The 22,442-nt window shown below is 43.6% G+C and overlaps 2 protein-coding genes across 3 annotated transcripts in view; one reads left to right on the top strand and one right to left on the bottom strand.

Annotated features, from left to right (window-relative positions):
* Window positions 1–2,668: 2,668 nt before the first annotated feature.
* tnfsf12 (TNF superfamily member 12) lies at window positions 2,669–10,620 on the top strand. The gene is made up of 6 exons (XM_076725519.1): window positions 2,669–3,473; window positions 4,868–4,949; window positions 6,695–6,751; window positions 6,901–6,924; window positions 7,028–7,155; window positions 8,025–10,620. The coding sequence occupies exons 1-6, from the start codon at window positions 3,300–3,302 to the stop codon at window positions 8,298–8,300; spliced, it is 741 nt and encodes a 246-aa protein (XP_076581634.1). The 5' UTR covers window positions 2,669–3,299; the 3' UTR covers window positions 8,301–10,620.
* Window positions 10,621–12,703: 2,083 nt separating this feature from the next.
* Window positions 12,704–22,442, bottom strand: part of chd3 (chromodomain helicase DNA binding protein 3) — a 40,107-nt gene continuing 30,368 nt past the window's right edge. Inside the window, exon 40 of one of the 2 annotated variants that reach the window (XM_076725518.1) lies at window positions 12,704–14,892. In XM_076725518.1, the coding sequence (XP_076581633.1) occupies window positions 14,789–14,892 (104 nt within the window). In that variant the 3' untranslated portion in view covers window positions 12,704–14,788. Of the gene's footprint in view, window positions 14,893–19,991; window positions 21,235–22,442 lie in introns of those variants that run through there. The other variant, XM_076725517.1, reaches the window with a different exon arrangement.

The following is a 22,442-nucleotide window of genomic DNA, read 5'->3' as shown; positions in this document are numbered from 1 at the left end:
GATTCCTGTCAAATCTTTGCAATAAACGAGAGTTTGAAGAGCAACGTTGCATGCAAACGGCAAGAAAAGATAAATGTTTGAAATGTTTATTTAGATCTTAGTTGCAGGATGTGTGTGTAATAACTACACAGTGTAACAGTCAGTATAAGTAGACAAGACAGCCATGTTGATGTATTGGGCTCATTTCCACTGTGTGGTTTTGTTGTCAGGAAGGGCCTAAGTGTGTCACCCGGTGTACAATTCACATGGGGAGATATTTCCAGTGTGTTTAGTATCGGTGTTTGTGTGTTTTCAAATGCTGCAGGCAGACATTGATGTATTATGCCAGCAGACCCGTATATTTTGATGCGTTCGTGCAGCCGATTTTATCTCTGAAATGGCTGAAAATAAAGACGGTCATGGAAACCTCGTGAATCCGAAAAGTAAACACAGTGCGTTTTACAGTTCATCCGGTTTTTAAAGGGCTTCATAAGATCAAATACATTCCCTCAACCCACAAAGGAGCAGGAAATTCCTCAACTGAAACATGAAAATCACCAAAAATGGATCCGTAGGGTTTTTCACATACCTAGCAATCATGCCATGATTTCCACAGAAAAAGCACCGTTCGCAATTTACCATCGCATGTTGTGCCAGAAATCCTGATAACAGAAAATATCAAAAGCCACGGACATTGAGGAATAAACCGAATAAACTGTTAAAAAAAAAAAAAAAAGTGTTGTGTGACTCTGTAGCTGTGTTGATTCTTCAGCCAGTCCATAAATCTAAAATGATTGCAAAGAATTGCTTGAAATTGTGAAATTATTAGCAGTGTGTAATTGCCTTTAACCTATACCACCCTTGACAGGCTAGGACCAAGCTACAATGCTAACTCCTTTGTTCACGCTTTGCCTTCAAGAGCACTGTGATCACCTGCTGCTGCTCTATTGGAGGTTTCCAGCAACAGCTGAAAGAAAACTGGGGATGCAGGCTTTGTTAATTACGTCTTAAACACACTGCCTATAGATATCAGTGGAGCCAACTCACTAAAATTTTAAGGAAAGAAAGCTAAAAATATATCTCTTCACTGTGGCTTTTGAGTAGCTATGACTTCCTGATACAGGCCTGAAACATTTGTGCTTTGCTTCCCTGCTGCACATCTTTGAAAATTGTGTATGTTACTTGATTTATGCCCTCTGATTACTTTACTTTAAAGGCACCCAGTGGACATCTGTGCACACTCTCAGCCACCCAGGTCATGGTTAAGCAGGGTTGAATCAAGGCCAACTGGACTTGGTTTTAGAAACTTGCAAACATTTCACCTCTCAGGTAAGAGGTTTCTTCAGCTCTAACGGACAGTTGGGGAGTTCCAGGTATTTAACCTCTGTGAGTCGTTATCACAGTCATTGATACCACCTGGGTCATCAGTGCACCTGGCTGTGGAACGGCAGAGCTGTTGGAGACACCTGAGGCCAAAACCTCTGTTGTTTCTCTACTTTTATGCACATATACAGCCTCCTTCACTCCTTTAAAATCATCTGTCCTCACTGTCCAAAATATGTAAGCTGTTGTCCTCAAAGGAGTGCCCCTTGTCTTTCAGGTGTAGGTGAACTGCTGAGTCCTGACCTGAGGAGTTGCATTGGATGGCTTCTTCAGGATACAAGTGATGACATTGTTTTTTTTCTTGTATTCACTGGTGGGATTGCACATCAGTGTTTCATATATTAGTGTCACTGACTGGTGTGGTGACCGTGGTGTCATAGTCTGCTGTGCGTAAGACCACCATCAGTATTCCTCCATCAGTACGCTGTGGAGTTTTAACCACTAGTAGCACTATGGAGCTACTAGTCCACTTTTTGTCGCTGTCTCATGCACATACAGGACATGAGAACGCCTGTAAACAATCAGATATAAACAGGTTTCAAATTCTTGCCTCAATGATAAACACTACCCTCCATTGTTCTTTGGTTAAACTTGTTTAACCTCATATTTATTTTGCTCACGAGGTAGTGTTACGCACAGCTGCTGTAAGAAGCTTTGAAATGTGAAAATCAGATTTTTTGGACAACAGTGAATGTGAACATAACTGTTTTCCAAAAAAATCCATAGGGTACCTTTAATGACCTGCAGTGCGTTAAAATGGAGGAGGCTGTCTTTATGGCTGTAGTGTAATCACAAGTTGAATTAAGTTTCGCTTCATCAGAAATCTAAAAAGCATTCAAATCTAACAATTTGTGTGGGGAAATTTACTTAAACTCATTGAAATGCAGCCTGTCACAAGGACAAAGAGTTAGGAAATATCACATGACTTCAAGAACACGAGATTTTCCGGCTTGAACTTGTAAATACAACTTTTGAATTCATTTCATTTGTCTCCTAAAGCAACAAAAAAAATATATAACTTTGCATTATCTGATAAATGTTGTGTTTTGGGGGGTTAATTCTCTATGTTGTATTGATTCATTAATGGAGTATGCGTCCTTCACTTGATTTTCCATTAAATGTGGCTTGTTTGGGAGAAATAGCGCACTGGCATCAAGGTGAGTGTGCCTCACCTGTTGATGGTACACAGGATAGACAGTCCTACAGTCAGTGCAGGCGGCTGTATCTTTACCTATACACTACAGCCACCCTGTGGTCACAAACGGAACTGTTACACGCGTGAATGGCACATATTTTCAAGGCATGCAAGTTGATGAAAGTGACTCTGAGAAGCAGAAAGCACCGGTGCGCCTCGTATGTTTTTCTTGCGCTCGCCGCGCTGATTTTTAACGTCGGATGCACGCTGCTATCACCGCATGAGAGCTCGCCGAGGACGCACGGAAAGTTCACCTCCAAGTCTGTGCGCGTGTGCCTGCGTGTGTGTGTGTGATTTCACGCTCGTGCGTGCTCGGTCGGTCTGTCTAATAGAGTGACCCCCCAGCACGCTGTTTAAAGGGAAGACAAGAGAGCTGAGTCAACGAATCACAAGGAGAAGGATGCAACAGTTGATGTGCGCAAGTTGCACAGTTTTCTTGTGTTTGGAGACGGGCCGCACACACGGAGGATGGTGGCTTTGATCTGCGTGGAGGAACGATCGGATGTTTACTTGCTTTAAACCACTTCATCTGTCAGATACAGCGACAATTAAACAGAGGGACCCGCGCGTCTGAAAAGCAGCGGGTGTTAGTTGTAGGCTCTCCACTCGCGCGTCTTCCTTAACCAAAATGGACATTTGGACAGAAATACATTTGGAGGGACTTCATGCTCTGCTGGAATGGAGTTGAAGCGGGGATCTCGGATGATCTGCGGCGGTGAGTAGCAGTGCAGTCTGCACCAACATGCATCGGATTCTGCAGAGGAGGCGAGTGCGCAAGCTGCGGGTCGTCTGGGCTTCTCTGGCCCTGGTGGCTCTGTCTCTGGCCGCATGCAGCGCGCTGTTTACGGCGTGGACTTGGCGACAAACGCGGGACCTGTCTCAATCCTTTAAGATCCTGCAAGACCGACTGGAGCAGGTTTGTAGCGTACTTAAAAACCAAGTCTGCCTCTCCGAATAGCATGCATATTTGTACAAACAATAATATCTACGCGCCTGCAACTATTACAGATCTTCAAGTGTTTCTTATGTAACTTCTTTTGTGGCTGCGGTTACTGGGAATCTTCGCGGGGGGGATTATGGAAAAATGCAATTCCACACTTCACCCCCCCTTCTCTCACCCCTCGCACGTACTCGGCTCTGTTGCACCATTTGTCTGCTTGGCACTTTTATTGCTTACCAATAAGTGCAGTCAAGTTATGTGGAGTTACTTATTTTTGTGTCCAGCCCCCACCTCTGCTCCCCCCCGCCATGTTTAATTACTCTGGTGCCAGTTTGTGCTCCAGTTTTATCTCCATTTACTGGAAAGCCTCAACTATTTGGCATGTGAGCACTTCAGACCCAACTGACTGCACAGAGGCTTGAAACAGGCTGGATGTGTGGCAAGTGTAAATTATTTGCAACGCGCGTAGGCGCTCGTCGTGCGCAGATCAGGCTCGGATCACTTCAATTGGAGTTGCATTTGCACAGGACAGTCCTAAATCCTGTGCAGTCTCATGCAAAGTGCAGTTAAGAAACTTCTTGCACTTGCAGCAAATGTTAGACTCCGGCATGAGGTTGCATCACAAGGCAAATTATGTCTGTAAAAGCGGCCAAAGGGAGCTGATGGAAATTCTTCTGGTTTCAAGTTCACAGTATTTACAAAACCAGGTTGCACTGGATTTGAGATCAGGGGGACAGGTTGGCTGTGTATCATGTTGACAGACCTGCACACACACACACACACACACACACACACACACACACACACACACACACGCTCACAAACACCCCAAAATTGGACACGTGGAGTGTTGATGCTGGAGCCTTTCCCAAGGGGCCCCGTTCCGTCCATTTGACCGTTGGCCAACTCCTGATGAGAGCCAGTGAGTGAACGTCTGGAGAGGGAAGAGCAACTCGCTGCCTCCATTTCCACAGTAGCAGTAAATTTAAACATACTTTCCTTGAGCCACTTCTCCTCTTACTTCATATAGGCCTCCTTCGGTCACTCAGTGGGCCCCCAGCCAAGGATTTAAAACTTTGCTGGCTTGACAAAATTCATTTCTTTCTCAAAAAGGGAGTAAAGACATGTGAGGAATGCAATGCACTAAAAACATGCATTAGGTGTCGCAACCAGTCTCTGAGGAAGTGGTAGACCCATTCTAAAGCTAGCATGGCAGCGGGGGCAGGATAGTGGAAAAGACGAGCCTGTTTATGTGGCTGACTGGCTTGAAGAGGCCGTCTGTGGCTGTGCGGGATCGCTGCCAGAAAAAAGTCATAATAGGCTTATTGGACATTTGTTAATAGTGCGTTTTTTCCCCTCTCTTTCAACAGGTCAATACACAGAGGAAGGCCATTGTTCAGCTCATTCTGGAGAAGAGAGAGCTGCTGGTGGGGCAGAGAGTGAAGAGAGACGGTATTGCAAATCACAAGTCCTCCGCAGCTACATTTTCTTTGACTTCAGCACCACCAACATATAGAAGTTTTGTGCTTTTCAGCCGCCCCCAAATCACCACAGACACAATACTTACCAACTGCGCTCTGTTGTTTTTTTGGGAAGAACATTTAACACAAACGCTGGCCAGTCTTGGCCCACATGCCACTTTGGTCAGGTCTAGCGGGCCGCAGGCACTACCCGCTGCTAAAAGTTGACACAGGAAAAAGTAGGCAGCTGGATGACTGCTTCAGAAATTACAGGTCTGACCAGAACGGCCTCGGAGCCCAGAAGAGCAGCTGGCGCGGCACCGAGGCCTTGTTGCACGCTTCTGGGCAATGAAATTGATTTTTTTTTAACCCCCCCCTCTGAGCACACGACTGACACAGCTATGATTTGTTGTGAAAGCAGCGATATTTGATGACCTATCATTGCAGTATTTATAGCCCCCGCTTGCGTCACCGTCACGGGATTGCTTGATTGTTCACATTTTGTCCGAGAGTGAACCCTCAGACGCTTTTCATGCTGGATTTCAGTGGGGGGATGAATATCCAAATTTGACAAAAGGATTCATTTAGAGAGTGGCATGCCTCGCCAAAATATCTATATTGATATCTTGCAGATATTTTTTTTCTTCAGTAACTGATATCTGTCTTTGTCTTCCAAACGCATTAAACAGTGTTCAGAAATTCATGGCCATCAATGGAAAAAGAAGGCCCAAACAGCTTTTTCCAGTTTGTGGAAAGTTGACCACCACGGTGGTGCAGCGTTTCAGCAGGACACTGCTTTTATGTTCTCTCCTGATGACTGACAGCTTAAGTCAGGAAACTCTGGCCTGCCTGAGGGCTTTACGCTCGCCCATAGCAAATCCAAAATCTACAGGGTCACCCACCTGTGAGTTATTTTAGCAGGGACTTAATATTCCTGCGTGATGGCGGGGGCCCGGCGTTTGGCTGCTCCATCTCAAAACATAAAGTACGCATTTCACAGTTCATATATACGGTATTGGAGTTGTATCTGTGTTTAAAATCGCTCCCCGTAGGCCAGATTGCAAGGCTAAAATAAACCATTAGAGAGTAACAAGAGCAGGCATTCTGGAGCTCTGGCCTTTTAGTGTTGTGTTTTATTTATTGTATTTATCCGAGCAGGCCCCGTAGCTGTTGCTTCACTCTGTTCTTAAGCGACTCTTGTGGGTCACAGAGCAGCCAAAGACCTTTTTGACTCTCTTTTTCCGGCACTTCATTCCTCTTATTTAGTGTTCTCAACTTTGTCTCTCAGGCTACATTTAACGCTCTCTCACTCACTTTCCCTCTGTCTATCTTGTCTTTTCCTGCCCCCCCCCCCCCCCCCACACACACACACACAGCTCTCCATCCTCCTTCACTCCATCTCTCTCCTCTTCTTTCTTTATATTCTGTATTTTCTAGAGGACTGCGAGCAGCTGGCACTAAGATTAGCCCCCACCGGAAAAAAAAAAAAAAAAAAAAAGAGGCACACGCTTATGACTGAAAATAACAGTTTGAGGAAATATATTGAAGCACGTGAAAGGAAATCCTTTGTCCATCTGCTAACCGCGTTAAAACGAGCCAGGTTGAATCTAAATGGCTGCAAATTAACACAGTGTGTTATTAGACAGATACAGATGGGAAGGGTTGTTTTATCAAAAAAACCACAGACGTATTTTCTGCCATTCAAACTCATATTCTGTCTCTCCTTGCCTTCCGAAGGGGGGACGGTGCGAGGAAGGAATGGAAATGGAAAGAAAGCGGCGTCTCATTTTGAGAGTAAGTGGCTTGGCAGATCGCTTATAGCCGTCTCGCGTAGCATCTGCTGAAGTGGTTTCAATCATATACCCCTATACGATTGCACTCATAAAATCTTAATTGACTTTCCCTTTTCTTTCTCTTTCAATGTCTCTTTTACTTTCCACCAGTAACCAAAGTCTCCTCTCAGCAAGGTAAGAGTCATAAAAATGAAGGATGGAGGATAATCTGTGAAACTTTAGTCTATGAGATGATTCATCTTGGATGTGTGTATGTGTGTGTGTTTCTGCGTGTCAGTGGGAGAGGGCGGCGTGATAAAGGGCTGGGAAGAGAGGACGTTGAATATGAGCAAAGCAGTGAGGTACAACAAGGAACAAGGCACCTTCACTGTGGAGAAAGCGGGCGTCTACTTCCTGTTCTGCCAGGTGAGTTTGTGCTGGGAGTTGTAGTTTATTAACAGTTTAAAGGTGAATGTAATCAATATTTTTATGTTAACATTGGATGAAATGAAGATGTGTAATATTAAAGGAGTTGCTTGTAAAGACAGACCCACAGAGTTATCATCTTTGCAGCTCCCCTCAGTGCTGTAGTGCCTTTAAGCATCTTTTGGCTCATTGTTTTGGTTTTCAGGCCCACAACTTTAACGTTTTGGTTCACTCTCACAGCTCTCATCAGCATTCAAATACACCAATCTACACTATCTACCCTGCACCAAACCAGCTAACAGACAAAGTTAGCATGTAGCTGGTGAACATAGAGGAGCTAAAGAGCCAGATATTTCCCTAAGCAGCCGGTAGAGACCAAAACAAGGCTAAAAGTAGAGGTTAAAGGAGGTAGCTAGAAACAGACTCTAAATGAAAAAGGTTTTACGTGAAAAAGTTTTTGTTTTTCTCGAGGTGAAAGGTGTTGAAGGTTTGTTCAAATATTCAAAATTAAAAGAAAAGTTTGGCTCTTAAATTAGGCTTCCTTACTTGCTGAGGCGAAGTGAAGAAACCTTTGATCGATTTCACATTTGTAACGAGCGTGAGTCTTGGGATCAGCCCCACTTTTAAGTTTTCTTACGTAGTGGATCTTTATAGAAAACAGCCACACTGTACTGGTACCTATCAGGTTCTTGTGTAGCCAGACTTTTGACAGAGGTCTGGAGAAAATCTAGCCAAAAAAAAAAAACGAATTATGATAGCAGGACTTTGGAAATCATGAGGCAGTCTGGTTAGTTTTCACATGGATAGTTGAGAAGAAACAAGTTCTTCAGGTGTTGCTAAGATGTAGATCATCTCCTCTGTCTCCTCAGGTGTTGTTCAACGAGCAGCAGTCTCAGTATGTGAAGCTGGACGTGGTGACCAGCGGCCAGAGGCCTCAGAAGCTGCAGTGCATGGAGGGTTACGGGACGACCCCCTCCGCCGGGCCGCACCCTTTCCACTTCCTGAAGCCCTGCCAGGTGTCCGGCCTGCTGCGGCTGGACAAAGGCACGGAGCTGCAGGCCATCACGGGCTCGTCCTTCAGACTCCACAGCGTGGGCAACCCTTCAGCCTCGCCTCACATCTTCAGCATCTTTAAAGTCAACTGAGGCTTGGGATTCGTTTTTACACAAACTCATCTGAGACCGACAAAATTCACTTGTTTTTGTATGGATGGGATTTTTGTTTCCTGCACGGTAAAACAGTCCTAAGCATTCGTGGGCATCACATCGTGCCACAGCCTCTTCCCAAAGACGTTAATTTGAAAGACAAACCTGACATTTGTGGAAGTTGTTGTGGAATTTTTCTCTGGACAGCGGTGCTGTTTTGGAACGCAAAACACAGACTTTTGGATTAAAACCAAAACCCAAAGTGGATGAAATGCCTCGATGAATGTCTGCCGAGAGAACAGATGTGATGGAAGCTGTTCTGTAGATAAAGGGCTTCTTAAAAAAAAGAAAAAATACTTGGATGTTCATCTTAGCCTTCGTATCATGTAATAAATTGTGCTTACACTATCTTTATAAGACTGACAGTAAAGCTGTGCATGCACCTTCCACTTTTATATCACCGTTGCCTCAAGAAGCTGAGAGCACATCTGCAAGCGTCAGATCTCGACACTATAAGCAGCCTACACGAGTTGTCAGTGATATTTTATACAATGCAGCGTCTGTGTGCGTTTGTGAATTCTAATGAATCAAACTGTTCTTGTTATACTGATTTTATGATCTTTACAATGCAATGTGTGAGTGTGACATTACTGCATTTCTTTAAATACTTTCTATATACTTTATATACCTTTTTTTTTTTTTTTTTTTTACCTATGTGCATATCAAGTCAGGAGCTGGGGGAACGTTTTAAACAACATGGATGTGAATTTGTGCTCTTTTCTAAAGTCAGATTTGATTGTAAGGTATTTTTGTGTATAGTATTGGCTTTACTTTTGGAGAGTAGTTGCAAGTTATAGTAAGAAATGCGTATGGCTTTAAATTCAGCTCCGCCGCCATTTTTCTGCCTTTGTTATCTGTTTGATGATGCAGCAACCGTCACCTCCGAGCCGTAACTGTTTGTCATTAAGAATCAGAGTCATTAAATAGTATTTGCACAGGCCCTTGTGCATCCAAAGCTATAGTGCGAGTTGATATTAATTTGAATTCTGGCCAATAGATCATCGTGAAAAGTCTTAACACTTGTGTTACGCGTTAGCATGCCAGATTTAGCATGAACGCCACCTGTTGGTGAGCAGGAGATATTATCTGAATTTTCCTTCAGCCTGCGGCAAAACACAAATTACTCACTCACCAGGACAGTCTACTGCTACGCTAGCGGCTCTGTGAGCTAATCGTCAGCATGCTAACATGCTCACAATGACAATGTTAACATGCTGCTGTTTAGCACTGCTTACCATGTTCACTATCTTATTTTAGCATGTTAGCATGCTAACATTTTGCTGATAAGCACTACACAGAAAGTTTAGCTGAGGCTGATTGGACTGTATTAGTTTTGCAGTGCTGGACATCTTAAAATTTTGATGCCAGGTGATGCAGCTAGAAAAAAGTTAAGGGCAGATTAATAGGATTCATCCTCTGGGGAGCATGAATCTCTGAACCAAATGTCCTGTCAATCCATCAGGCGATACTTCAGTGTGGACCAACCGACCGACGTTGCCACCCATAGAGCCACACTATTAGCATAGCTGAAAGTAAATAATACATTTTGGATGTTCTTTTGGCCTTCAGTGACTCAACTTGAATCAGTTCATCCCAGCAGAAAGCACAGCTCTGAAATAACGTGGAAAAGATCCAAGCAGAACCCAGGAGTCTGGGAAATTACTCCGCTGTTTATTGTCAATAGAGCAGATCTGGCTTATGTACGCAGTCAATCTTGATAACCTCGCAGACAATAAATATAAAGTTCTGGTTTCTGATTAAGGAAGATTGTCACGTTGAGCTCTTACATTTTTGCTCTCCTAGGTTTCTCAGTCACATCGTAACACTTCTTTATTTTTATCACTTTTTAGAAATGAAACTCCTTCCATTCCCTCATATGCTGCTGCTGCTGCTGCTGCTGCTTTCTGTAATATTCCCTGCTACAATACAAACAGTGTGTATTTCTAGCAGTGGGTTCAGCACTCCCACTCTTGTTTATAAGTAGTTTTTGTGGACGGACCGCATTGGTTTCTCCTCAGCACTTTACTGCAGCGAACGTAGTGTTTTTAATTGGAGCAAAACATCCATGTTTTCAAATGGAAAAATGTCCGATTTTTAAGTGTAGACATTATATCCTGTCTGATTTCCTCATAGTTTTCCTCTTCCCTTTTGTGTCTCTGTCATCCCCCCAACACCACTGCCACCACCCCCGCGCACCTCATATTTCCCCGTCAGCACCGATTAGACCGCACACACACACACAGATTCCCCTGAGTGTCCTCTGCACACACACACACACACACACACACACACACACACACACACACACACACACACACACTAGCAGCCATCTAAATTTTCACTTCCTGAATCTGAACCTGAACCACATAGCTGAAGGTCTTTGTGTGTGTGGAGGGACAAGGAATGTTTTTCCTCACACACACACACACACACACACACACACACACACATACACACACACAGTTTTACACACTTCCCTGCCCCAATTCCTATTTTTCGAAATGTCAAAGTTTATTACCGCCTCGGAAAATCTTGTGAAGACTTCTGAAGAAGTTCTCTGTAAAATCATGATGTATATGCAGTTTCGTCTCAACTCACGCGTCATAAATGTGGAATAAAGTTTTTTTTTTTTTTGGTTGTTTTTGAAGACTTTCAATTTTGTTTCATGAAAAAGCAGAGAAAAACCGTTGGGTGCATCTCCAGAAATAACAGTAAAGGTGAGCAGAAAATGTCAGAAATCTCTCTGAAATTAATTGGATGGGATTGAGAATAAATTTAAAGCTGCACTAATCGATATTTAGTATTAACAAAGGGTCAAATAATAAAAGGCGGGAGTTGAAAGGCGTGAAAGGAGTTGCTCAGTCTGGGATGACAAACCAGCAGATATTGTCACTGCTGTTCTCTCCGCTCTGCAGAGCATTTTAGCATCTTTAAGCTAATTGTTTTGGTGCTGAAGCCCATAACTTTGCTGTTTTGGCTTACTCTCATTAGCATCATTTCCACTCATTTCCAATAACTTTTTTCAGAGGAATGTTGAGATAAAACCAGTCAAAACAGCTTTAAGGTTATATGTTTTAAGGTGATGTTAGTGTTGTGATTGTTGTGCAAGTGGCCAAAACTTTGTTAATACTGCTTCAAGAAAAGTTTTTCAGACATAAAATTACATGTAAGATATTAAAAATTGAAGTAATCACCCTTAAAATGAACAACACCATGAGTTAAAATTAGTAGCACACACTCTGCAAAGCATGGCTATAAATTGATCCAATTACCAACTTAGTCATCACAGTTAAAGTGGTCATCTAACCGCGCACTTTAACGAGTCATACTGTAAATCATACTTGGTTTGTGACACCTCATCACAGGCTGAGTCACTTTGTGGATGTGAAGCGTTCAAGCAAGGCTTGATTTTTTTTGTTTTTTTGATTTTTTTTTGAAAGAGAAAAAAGCAAATCTTAGAGAAAAGTCATTAAAAAATCTTATCCACAGATTCATCTTGGGCCCCTTTGGAGATGGAAAAATCACCACTGTAATTAATCCAGACAAACAAAGGAAATGTCACATATTAATGGTGATTTATCAATTTATCATTACTGGGATAACATTTTATTATTATGTTTTATATTGCAAAAAAAAATTACCAAATGATAGCATCTGATGAGAGAATATTACACAATTTGGGTGAATTTATGAGGCCTCTGTGAACTGATTTAATGACATCTTCAACAATATCGGTTAAAATTTCCTGACATTAATACATTAGGCAATGACCTCAAGTAAGAAAGTCTGCAGGTTTGTCCGCATAAAAACATCAGCTACACGCCAAGAAACATGAACGGAAAATGAATGTACAGTAGAGAGGAGCGTTCACCTGAGACGAGCCAGTATATTATCTATAATGAGCCTGTCAGTGCGCACGTAATGGGAGTCCGCTAGGAATCATAAAGCTCAGATAACAGTAAATAGTGAACTGTGTGGCATCAGTCTGTTCTGAATAACAGAGCAGGATGACTCCTCACCTTTAGTCATCATGAATCACTCACCATCTGCTCTTCAAGGCCGCTGTTGTGTGTGTGGGGGGAGAGACAGAAGAAAGTATGATTAAGGCCTGTGTAGAGGAGACACTGAATCACAGCCCCCCACATCGACGTCTCCCCGCGTCTACGCAGCATCCACAGCAGATTGATGATAAGTGTTATTCTCCGAGGACGCCTGTTCAGTCTGTTGTGCCTTCATTTATCAGCGAAAGGTAAATAGAGTACACGTTTCTTCAGTAAAGCCACGCATTTCCATTTCCAAAAGGGCTAATGTGCTGAAACACAAACGAAAATCCACACGGGGCGTTTTATCATTTCATTCAGTTTTATTACAAACAAAAAAAAAGAGAGAGAGAAAGAAAGAAAGAAAAAAAAAAAGGAGATGCGTCATCATTGACGTTTCACTGCCACTCATCATTTGATCGGCACCACTACATACACAGTGACACAAGATACCCAGAAATGAACACAAAAATCTGGAGAGAGGACAAAGTAAAAGTGGAAAAAGAACTAAGTGCTTGTTTTTGACACAACGTTTTAGTTCAGGGGTTGCAAAATCTTTGTATGAAACATAATTTGTAAAATGGACTATTTCCTGGGAGGATTGGTGAAAAATGTCCGGGACAAATTAACTCCTACATTAACTATCCTTTTTTTTTTCTTCTTCTTCTTGTTTTTCACTTAAATCAGACTCTGACTACAATTTACAGGTTGACATCAGGTTCTTAATTCAGTTTGTTAACTTTACATTTGTTCAGCTATGTTTATTAAGGCGTTTTTTAATGATGCGGCATATAAAATGGATTTCCAGTCTCTGATTTTCCAGATAGTAACCGTGACTTTTACTGGGGTTAAATAGTATGCACGTTCTTGTTGCTCAGAGAAGCATTTAGGGTTACATATGGCCTATTTTCTATATATGCATATGTCATTTGCAAGCCCCAAATCTAAAACGCAAGCGAGAAAAATTAGTTTTCTTGTAATATATCTACCTCTGAAGTTAGCTCAACTTCTTCGTTTGCGTTCTCTTGTAATTATAGGACAAAGAGGTGCATTGTGTGTCGCACATATCGTATCGTTTTTTTTTTTTTTTCATAGTTACAAAAAAAGGTCTCTTTTGGTAGAAGCTCTTTCTCAAATAGCAACAGCGAGAACAACAGCAACATCGACGACAACAATACCCAAAATCGCGAGAGTAGAAACACAAGTGAACACGAATGAGCTGTTTAAATATGCAAAGTATATCACAGGATTTTGTAGAAAGTAATAGAAACGCGGAAATTAAAGGTTGAGGGGGGGAACGGAGGAGCTGGAGGGGGGGGAGGGGGTCAAGAAAGAGGAGTGTTCGGGGTGATCGTAGGCTTTAATAACACTGACTTGCTTATGAAAGGTTATAAACATTCATAGGAGGTTTCTGAAAAATAGCGTCGACGCGAGGCCTTTTCTGGAACAAACCCCCCAAATACCTCAAAGCTCTGTACATAAACTAGATCCAGGGAAGCGGAGAAGGGATGGCGGCAAATACTTAATATGGTCAAAGGAGTCCTGAATATAATTATCATTATCATACCTTTCTGCATGTGTTTATCTGAACGTGTACCATTGAAAAAAAAAAAAAAAAAAGCGAAACAAAGGGCCGAAAAGAAAAAAAAAGCTGGAGCTGTGCTTGGAGCTGCTCGGACTGAGAAGTCGAGAGGTTCAGCCTCTCGGGGAGAATTAAGAAACAGTATTAAAACGACTGTAGGCACAGCTTGACACCATTTTTTTTTTTTTTCCTTGCCACGAGACAGCATTATTGTGATTAGAGCATGCTTCAGGGGATGGAGTGCGGCGGGAGAGATGATTTTCACATGCAGCTTCCTGTCGAGAGTTTAAAGACCAGGCGAGGAGGAGGAGGAGGAGGAAGGTTACATGGTCTATTGAGAGATCTAAAGGTTTCTAGGATTGAGGTGGGTTGAGCGTTGTGTGTGTGTAAGTGTGTGTAAGTGTGTGTGTTGATGAGGTTAGAAGCATCCCAAGAGGAGGAGGAGGAGGAGGAGGAGGAGGAAGAGGAGGAGGAGGCCTGTGTGAGGAGGCCGCTTATGAGGAGTATCATGGTTTGAGGCAGACGAGAAAAGGTCACAAGAAGTTATGAGACAATGTGGACTGTATTTACTGCAGTGACACGTGTGTGTGTGTGTGTGTGTGTGTGTGTGTGTGTCCGTGGACAGTAAGTGCACATGTGCGTGAGTGTACTATACTGTACATGTGTGATTGTAGTATTTCGGGGAGTACCAGTCAGCAGAGTAAAGTTTTCGGGGAGAAATCGGAGATATCTTTGCAGCAGATGGGTTTCAGTGTGTGTGTGTGTGTGAGTGCGAGTGTGTGTGTGCATGTGTGTGTGTGTGTATTCTAGTCGTCGATGCAGATGACCTCTCCGGTGCGCTGCTCCCGCCGGTTGACTAGCAGCTCTGCTTCCCGCTCCTTCTTTACAGACATGGGAGGCCCATTCAGCACTGCAGAGGGAGAGAGAGAGAGAGAGAGACACTCAGTTCTGTAAACAGAAAATCACACACACACACACACACACACACACACACACACACACACACACACACACACACACGCACGCACACACAGGAAAGCACAAATGCAAATATGCAAATTTAAGCATCTTTTTAAGACTGCTATTAAACATCAGTTTGGCATTCAACGCAGGAAAGAAGGAAAACGACTCCTCACAGCTTCAAAAGAACACAGCTTCGGAGCGACAGTTCGCCCAGTTTCTGCTCCGTGTGTTCATGAGAAGTTGTTTTGGATATCTTTGGATGGCAGATTCAATATGCTGATGTCTGGCTCGGACCCCTTTTTTGGATAATTAGGAATGCCCAGTAGGTTTGACATCTGGACGTTTGTGGATGTACCAAAAATGTAATTTAATAACGTCAACTCTTGATTAATACATATCCCCTTTCTTAGGTGCACATGTTTCCAAGTAATCATGTTATTCAGAGTTTGAAAGGTGCTGCAGTGCGTTTAGCATTTTAACGTAGATAAATAATCCTGTTGTTGTTTACAGTGTAATTACAGTAAATCAGATCACTGCAGAGAGCTTTTAGTCATCCCCGTTTTCAACTGCTTCCACTCATCTGTTCGCTTTGAATATTAAAAAATGGTGAAAAATATGACTGAGAAGTACGATTTGTAGCAGAAACACTGAGTAGTTTAATCATTTCTCCCCATTACCAGAAGGAATCTTGGAGAAAATGTGTTTAAAAAACAAAAACAAAACAATAAAAGCTATTAGGAAACTGACAGTACTTTTTAGTGCCGTATTCTCTTCAGGAAATCAAAGAGGGCTCTTTGGAGAGCGCAGCAGATACGGGTGAAAAGAAGGCGTAACATCCTCTTTTGCAACATCGATCAAAGTTTGGAATGAGGCTGGAAAAATATGGCCTTCGTTTTCTTTTGGCCTCAGGACTAAAACCATTTCCAGCGCTGACAGGGAACCTGCCAATCATCTCATTTACGATAAGGCGGCCAAGGTATCGTAACGAGCTATTAAAAATACGACAAGTAACACCTTTAAAACAATTGCTTTGCCGTGAATAAGACTCAAAACTGCATCCGGGCTTGCAGCATAATACCTTCATAATCTTTTTAATGAGCAAACTTGCATAATACAGCACGTCAATATATAATATTACATATACAGTATCATGTTTACAATGATAATAAAACCCAGAATGCATAACTGTTGAGAAAGTGAGGCCGGCAATGAGTAAACACACACACACACACACACACACACACACACACGCAGCCAATTGAGGTCACAGACACACAGACGCACACATGCATGACAATTACCATCTTTCTACACGACTGCACAGCTGGCCAGCAAAGGGATCTGTGCTTCCCACATTTGTGCGCTATCATGAATGTGCTCGGGGAGTGGAACGGCGAGTTTAGCGCTCCTTTCAAAACAAAGCCAGGAATAGACCAACAGCGCACTTCTCTCACTCGCGCCACGGGGAAAGATAAACTGTCATAACACCCCCGTGCAGATCAAAGATGTGATAAGGAGTGTATTGAGCTGAGGACGCGGGGGGGGGGGGTGCGGGGGGGGGTGGGGGGGTGCGCTGTAAGTGTGTGTATGTGTGTGTCTACAACCAGAGGGGGGACCACTTATGGGAAAACGTATGGCATTTTGCCAGTGGAGGCCAACAAAGGGGATGGAGAGCAAGAGAAAGCAGAGAGACAGAGTTCGTGAGTGTGCATGTCTGTGTGTGTGTGTGCATGTCTGTGTGTGTGTGTGTGTGTGTGTGTGTGTGTGTGTGTGTGTGTGCATCAGACAAAATCTGATAAGAGGCAAAACAAATCGAGGTAAAGACTGGGTGAAAGAGCAAGAGGAATTACGGGTGCATAGAAGGAAAAAAAAATAAAGACGCAGAAGAAGAGATGATTAAAAAAAGAGAGACATGGAAAAAAAGCAGTAGATTCTCTGGAAGGGAAGAGGATAAAAAATAGAGCTTGACCGACACGTCGTCACGGCCAATAGAACGGCAAGAAAATGTAGTGCAACGATGCCAAAGATGTGCATGAGGTAATTTAGACAGTCATCATGATGTACTTTGTCCACCAGAGAGCGCTGACAAGCATATTTTTCATCAGTAAAATGTTCCGCTCAGTTCATATCTAGATCAGAAACAAATTTTAAGGATGCTTATCGAAAATGTTTGGGATGTGCATTTATGAAAAAAAAAAAAAACAATACTTCTTTTAAAGTTGTAATCCTTAAGATTTTCATGACATCAAACTCCACTTCTGATGTTATTTATAGCTCATGTTTTTAAGTAACAGCCATTCAATGAATTCACATTCATGAATTATCTCTTTGTATAGTTAACTTACTTGTTAGTGGCGGAGTCCGCCATTCAACTCACCTGCCTACACGCAGCATGTTATCCACTGTGACTTTAATTTCATCTCATTGCTATCAGCCTCACAACAAAAGAGAGCAGATCCCTTTTAATACTGGCTTACTTCTTTATTTAAACAGAGTTTGTGAGTAGCGCCCTCTTGAGGATTATAACTGAACGATATCGGGATTAACCGCACAAAACTCCAGTATGAGCTGAGCATACGGTAAATAAGCTATAAAACAGGAGGAGGAATTCAACGAGGCACTTGTATTACACCAGATAACCTCTGCGACGTCCAGCATCGTACATTTCACCCTGCACTACCTCACCTCTGTCCACCCTCCTCCTCCTCCTCCTCTTCCTCTATCTCTTCCACCGTACAGATCCTCACTCTCTGCAGCCTGCCAGCAGATTCACAGTAGCAGCAGAAGATGTTAGTTAAACATTTTCTAGTCCCAAATTAGGTTGGCAGTGATAATTGCAGTTACAGTGAAAACATAATCCAACAGCTCACACCTGGACACATCTGTAAAAATTCCTTTTATACGTCTATTAGGTTGAAAACTGAACTGGATCGAGCATCTCAGGTCCAGAAAGGCAATAAAAAACATTCCTGGCCAACATGACAGCCTGTGTCTCTCCCCTGTAGGTCCTGCCTACTATCTGATAGAAGTGAACGCTGCCATCTTGGCAGGAAACGCAGCATTTTTGCTTGCTGAAAAGCTCTGCGTGAGGGTATCCAAGCCAGAACCTTTCATCAAGAACAACCTTCCGTGTCTCAACTGTCAGCCATTCAAGAGCTAAGAAAGCACAGGATTGATTGTAGAATCAAGAGTCTTTCCAACTGAGACTTGAAAAGAGTTTCGTGAATCCATGTGTTGCAAGAGTTTGGAGGTAAAATCATGTCATTTGAATGCGTGTCAGCACTGTGGATGCATGCGAGTTATGTTTTCAAGGCCGGGGATCACACCCCAGATCTTTTCTGAATACTAATCACGATGTGAAATGTGAGTATTGCTAACTGTCAAGTATTCAGAGTTGGCATAAAATGCTTGGTCGGACTCTTTGTCACGTATCCTTTGATTGGCTGTTTCCTGATTTAAACCTGCATTAATTGATTTTTGGAGCATTTGAGGGCAGCGCAACATTTATGAAGTTACCATATGAAGTTAATATGGCTAATGTGTTAGCAAACAGTTGCCTCTTTGCACATCCAGCAGATGAAGCGTGACGTTCATTTGGGGTCATGTTTCTGTCCAGCTTGTGCAACGTTCTCTCCTTTAAGCTCTTTTTTTGGTCTCCACCAACACCTGAAGGAATTGCCTGGCTCATTAGCTTCTAAGTGTTCCACTATGTTCACTAGCTTGTGGCTAAACTTAATTAGGTGCTGGGCAGGTAGTGTACAGTGGATTTATTTGGTTTCACCCAAAACCGCTGCCTGCAGCTGGAAGTGGTGAGTCTGAACCAAAACAGCAAAGTTACGGCCCGTAAAACCAAAACAAGGAGCTGAAAGGTGTTAAAACGCTGCGTGAAGCTGAGAGGAACTGCATTATTCTCAGTGGGTTCGTCACTGTGAGTGACTCCTTTTGCATTACACATAGTAATATGAGCTATTGCTAATATAAAAATATTGATCAGTGCAGCTTTAAATCCTAATTTAGCTCATTTTAGCCACCATGTTTAGGCAAGGATTGCTTCGACCGAGACAAAATTTAACATGCGAGAAGATGCATTGGAGTAGTTTAGCTTATTCTGTGACATAGAAAAAAGACATTTGTAGAAACACATTCTCATCTTCCAAAATGTACCGTTTTGGAATTAGTGAATGAACTCAGGTAACATATCGGTGGCGATATCAAAAGCTTTAAACGATACGTAGTGTTGATAAAAGTGGCAGTGCTACAATGCACACGAACACATGAACAAAAAAACACACTCACACACATACAGTAAAGTTCTCATTGCAGGCCACACCACTACCACGCTTGCTCTGGTCTTCATGTCCTTCAAGCTTAAGAGGGAAATACCACCCAATTTTATCCCAAAAATACTCATACGGTGTAGAAAAGTCTGGACCGTGTAACCTCCCTTCCTTCCAGAAACAAGGCAGAGGAGTTTGTCCTGCTTTTTAGTCTGGGATGTCACACTGATGTACAGCTCTACTGCACACACACCGAGCTGGAAAAACGATGACACAGTCCAGAGTGTTTTATTTTCTCGGGGATCAGGGGACGTTTTCCAGCGCGGAATCCATCACACTGTCACAATAAAAGAAGCTGAAACAACGAAAATGTCTCCTCGGGCTTCAAACCGAGTCGCCCCTCTTCTTTCAGTGACAGATTACAGCCTTTAGCTTTGGGGAAGAGCTGCTCGTAGATACTGATTTTGGCTGCGATGAGGCTTAGAAACAGGAAATGGAGTGATATTCCCCTTTAAGTGACCTTCTCAGAAAAGGTGCAATAGTAAATACGCTTTGTAATACAGTAAATATCTCAATGCCAGTCCGTCGGATTGAGGCAGAGCGATGTTGCTGCAGATTGCTGGACAAAGGCAACGTCGACTTTTTTTATATTCATGGTTCTTGCTTTTATGCTTGGTTGGACTCAGGAATGCTAGGGCACAGGAGTCCATGGGAAGTAGTGTTTCATACTTACAAAGCCCACTTTTTTTTCCCCTTCTTTCCTTTTTTTAAAGATAATCTGAGTCCGCTTCGTCCCTTTCTATTTCGAGCTTGGATTTCGTCCATCTGTACTCAGCAGATTAATTAAGTTCTTTGCAGGTTTCTAGGTTGTGTGTGAGGTCCACAGTGTATATAGTATGTATATGTGTGTGTGTGTGTGTGTGTGTGTGTGTGTGTGTGTGTGTGTGTGAGAAAGAGAGACGGAGGAGTGGAGGACTGTGGAGGAATGAGGGAGTGCAGGGTCAGAGCGAGGGGACAGGCTTGTTCACTCAGCCGGCGGATGAGGAATTGATCCGGGGGGAAATCTTTTTCGCCGCAGAGGGAGAAACAGAAAAAGAAGTCGAGAGAAATTCGTCTGAGGAGTTATATGAAAAAAAAAAAAAATCCTCCTTTGTTGCATTTCTCTCCGTTTCAGCCTTCATATCTGAATTCCTGAAAACCTGTGATTGCATTAACATACTGTCTTTTTTTTCCCCTCCTCTCCTTAGTCCAGACATCTTTCCCCTCTATGTCAGATTTTTGGGCTTTTTTTCAGTAGCGTCTTTTCTCTCTTCTCTGGGATTTGTTTGTTCCAGGCAGGTCATCTCTCTTCTTTTCTGTCTCCCCCCCCCCCCCACGCATCATTAGTGCTTGATCTCGGGGCCAGCTTTTCACCTCTCCCCTCTCGTTTTGGATCTCTCTCCCTGCAGCTGATTGCTTGTTTTCTTGGATCAAAGTGCTGCCGCTTCTTTTCACTTTTCCTGTCCTCTCCTTTTTGCCTCCCGTCCTTATTCGATCCGTCCTCTGAGCTTCACTTCTCCCTTTATATTCCTTACATTCCAGCAGTGTCGGGGTGCTCTGTCCTTGGGTCCTTTTTGGACTTCCTCCTCATGCATTCAGGTTTCAGTCTCTCCTTTTCAGCTGTCTCTTTTTCAGGCTCCGTTTTTGTTACATTCCAGGATGTTTTATCCTCTCTTTTTTTTTTTTCCTGAGGTGAGCCTCCTCCTCCCCTCAGGGTTTCTTTGGTCGCCCGTTGCGCGGCAGGTTCTCCACCGTGTTGCTGAGCCGGTACTTGACGATGATGCTGTGCACCGTGGACTTGGGCATCCTCAGCTCCTGCCCGATGGCCCCCTCTGATTTGCCGTCCTTCCAGAGGTCCACCACTCGCTGCCGCTGCACCACATCGTGCTCCTTGGTCTTCTGGCAAGCAGCGGCTGGCCCTCCGGCGGCTCCCCAAGCAGCTCCCCCGGTGGCCCCAGCAGCGGCAGCGGCTTCTGTGGGGGCAGACAAGCGGCAGACTGTAGTGGAGACTCGGAGAGGGGAGCAGGATAATGTGACACTTTACTCGTCCCCGTAGGGAATTCTCTTTTAGTTAGCCTCCCTCCTCTGCAGGGAGGTCAGAGGTCAGAGGGGGAGCTACTGGAGCTGGCGGGGGTTCAGCTTCCCGCTCAAGGACACTTCAGCAGGCTGGGCGCTCGCGGTCATGAGGGCTTGAACCAGTGTGCTCCACTTGAAGGGCAATCTGCCTAATTTCTACCCCCCTAAAGGCCGAAGTTTTGTCTAGAGTGTGGGACTCCTTTTAGTGCAGATGAGTAGCTTCCTCACGGCAGTACTGATGGCTGAAACAGGTTTTCCAAAATGCAATTCAAGATATTGAGCAAGTGCTGAGATATTGCCATGTGTGAGACAGCACAAAACAATCCGTCATTGGAGCATTTGGTGTATCATTACATTGCGTAGCAGAGTTCAGAGAGTGCAGCTATAGACATAGATGTGTAGACATGCATATTTCTGGGTATGTTTTGTGTACTGGAGTGAGGGAGCTTCTCTCAGGAGATGGGCTATTAATGGAGGAAAGCTACGAGGTCGCAAAATCAGAGAATCCTGTTTTTTTTAACTCCATTTCTCCTGCTCGCTTTTGCCCTCCCTCGGCTGAGTCTAAAAAGGTCAGGAACCAGCGCGACCCCAATCAGGGCTGTAAATGTGGCCTCATTCGCCGCACGCTTGTGCCCTGCCAGAGTTCAGGATGTTCAGACTCAGCTCGGCCTCGGCTCGGCTCGGCTGCTCGCCGCGAGGCCCCCGCAAAGCAGAAACCCACAGAGCAGCACAGCTCGCGCGACTATTTCTGAACAGCCAGCGCCGGGCCCAGCCCTCCACCGGTTCACTAGTCACAACACGACGTTTACACAACCAAACTCCTTCTGCGGTTTCTGTCCCTCTCAAAATACCTTGGTACAAAGTCCGAATGTTTTCTTGGCACGGCCGGATTCAGACGGGCTGAGCATAATGACATTTTCAGAGATAGGCCCTGGCTCTCTAAAATGCAATGCCTTTGACAGATGTCTCAGTCTACAATTACATAAATCAAGATACACTGAGTGAGAGGCAGGCGCAGCACTGAGAGAGCTGGCTGTTGTGGTTTTTAGGGCAAAGCTATTGGGGAATATCAGGTTTTACCAGTTATCTCTGCTACATCTCTGCT

Source organism: Chaetodon auriga, chromosome 24 (assembly GCF_051107435.1).
Source record: "Chaetodon auriga isolate fChaAug3 chromosome 24, fChaAug3.hap1, whole genome shotgun sequence".
NCBI classification, from domain to species: Eukaryota; Metazoa; Chordata; class Actinopteri; order Chaetodontiformes; family Chaetodontidae; genus Chaetodon; species Chaetodon auriga.
The sequence above is the reverse complement of the archived record's forward strand: the minus strand, read 5'-3'. Positions and strand labels throughout refer to the sequence as shown.

Excerpts from the sequence above, each read along its gene's own strand:
- tnfsf12 (XM_076725519.1), top strand. The coding sequence starts at position 3,300 with ATGCATCGGATTCTGCAGAGGAGGCGAGTGCGCAAGCTGCGGGTCGTC. Across the intron at positions 6,925-7,027 it reads CAAAGTCTCCTCTCAGCAAG|TGGGAGAGGGCGGCGTGATA; the intron begins GTAAGAGTCATA and ends TCTGCGTGTCAG. Across the intron at positions 7,156-8,024 it reads TCTACTTCCTGTTCTGCCAG|GTGTTGTTCAACGAGCAGCA; the intron begins GTGAGTTTGTGC and ends CTGTCTCCTCAG.